At 37.6% G+C, this 1,666-nt stretch overlaps 1 protein-coding gene across 1 annotated transcript in view; it reads left to right on the plus strand.

The window, feature by feature from the left end:
- Positions 1–438: 438 nt before the first annotated feature.
- LOC102293581 overlaps positions 439–1,666 on the plus strand; it is a gene marked incomplete at its 5' end in the record, with an annotated part of 4,256 nt that continues 3,028 nt past the window's right edge. Inside the window, 1 exon segment of the mRNA XM_005952754.3 lies at positions 439–594. Coding sequence (XP_005952816.1) covers positions 508–594 — 87 coding nt within the window.

A 1,666-nucleotide genomic window follows, 5' to 3' on the forward strand; every position in this document is an offset into this window, starting at 1 on the left:
TTAACACTGGAGATTTTGCTGTGTATTTTTAAAGTTGACTACCACAACTTCCTCCTTCAGTTTTCACCAGCATTATCTGCATTATATTTCATGTGTGGGCGGTCTCGAGGCAAGTGAAGGCAACACTTGCAATTAGTCACATGTTCTTTTGTGTTTGCAGTGTGCTTATCTATGAATGTTGTGAATGTAAATATCTGTACTGGTAATGCACTAACTGCACTTGTTTAAGATCATATTACTTGACAGAGACCTGATGACAGAATACTGTTTTATTTTCACATATTTGCTTCAAAGTAGCAGTAAATATGTGTATGAACCTGATGAATACAATATAAAAACACAGCCGTCTATATTATTTGTTACCAGTTTTCTACATGTACTTTTTATTGAATTTTTTCATCACTGTAACTACATGAACTCTCCCTTTGCCACCAACAGGTCTTTCTTTGAAGAAAAGGTGAACAGTGCATCTTTTACCAGAGCTCCATCCCTGAATGGCAGATAGAGATGGGGCCCATCCATGTGATGATGTGGATCAATATTGGTGTCTGCCTTCCTTTGACCATACTGGTCATCTGCTGTTTGTGTTGTGTGGTATGTAGATAATCACTAAATACTGTGCATTTTATGTCTGTCAGTATATGAACAAAAAGAAGAGTTTTCAAAACAAATATAATTAAAATAAGAAATATGTTTCCGTTAGGAGAAAAAATGGATGGAAATAATTTTGAACTGATTCCAGCAATCTTAATGTGTAATTTACAAAACTGTGAGAGACAGTTTATTACAAAATATTGTCCAGCAAGCTATTTTTTTCATGGTCCAAAGCCTGATCCTTTTAGCTGACGCCAGGAGACCAAAATGTCTCTATACTGTCCACCTGTGCACTGAACGTCCTTTTCCTTCTTGCGGTCACGTGCACAGATGCCGGTATAGATGCTTATTCAGTACTTAAACATTGAACTAGCACTATAGCACTATTAGTTTTTGTTAAATAAAAATTAAAATGGTGTAATATGTTGTGCACTGTTGTTCAGCTTTAAGACCTGCAAGACCTGATCAGAGGAATATAAACCTTCTTTTTACCCCGACTGTGCTATACTGGTTAGGGATAATTGAACATTTCACTGCGACACTAACATGGGCAGTATCGGACGTATAGACTGGATGGGTCCCGCACACCATTGAATCCTATCGAGATCTTTAAAATTACTTCTGTGGTTTTTTGGGAAACACGAACACCGATTATCCTGAATGGGTACCTGTCACACTGGATGGGGCTGTGCTTAGGCTTCTAAGGGTTATTCCTTTATGAGTCCTGACATAATATAATCAGCTGCATCTGTTATAGTTTACACGTCACAGTATACCCAGAAAAGCTTTCACACTTACATGCAGCTGTGACCTTAAAAAGTAGGTCACGGTCACTCATTTGAGGTCAAGTGACAAAGAAGTGAAAAATGAATCATTATAAAAAAGAGAAAATTAGGGTGTGGTTAAGTGTAATGATCGTAATTTCATGTTTGTTAGAGTTTATACTGGACAGTAAGTCCAGGTTAATGTGCAGGTTTGCAGTGAATTACTATGTTGGTGCAGGCAAGACTGTGATATTCATGGTGACTGGTTAGGTGCTGAGTAATAGCAGGGACACTATAAGAGTGATATG

Source organism: Haplochromis burtoni, unplaced genomic scaffold, assembly GCF_018398535.1.
Source record: "Haplochromis burtoni strain Fernald_Lab_line unplaced genomic scaffold, NCSU_Asbu1 Contig_2135, whole genome shotgun sequence".
Lineage (NCBI taxonomy): Eukaryota > Metazoa > Chordata > Actinopteri > Cichliformes > Cichlidae > Haplochromis > Haplochromis burtoni.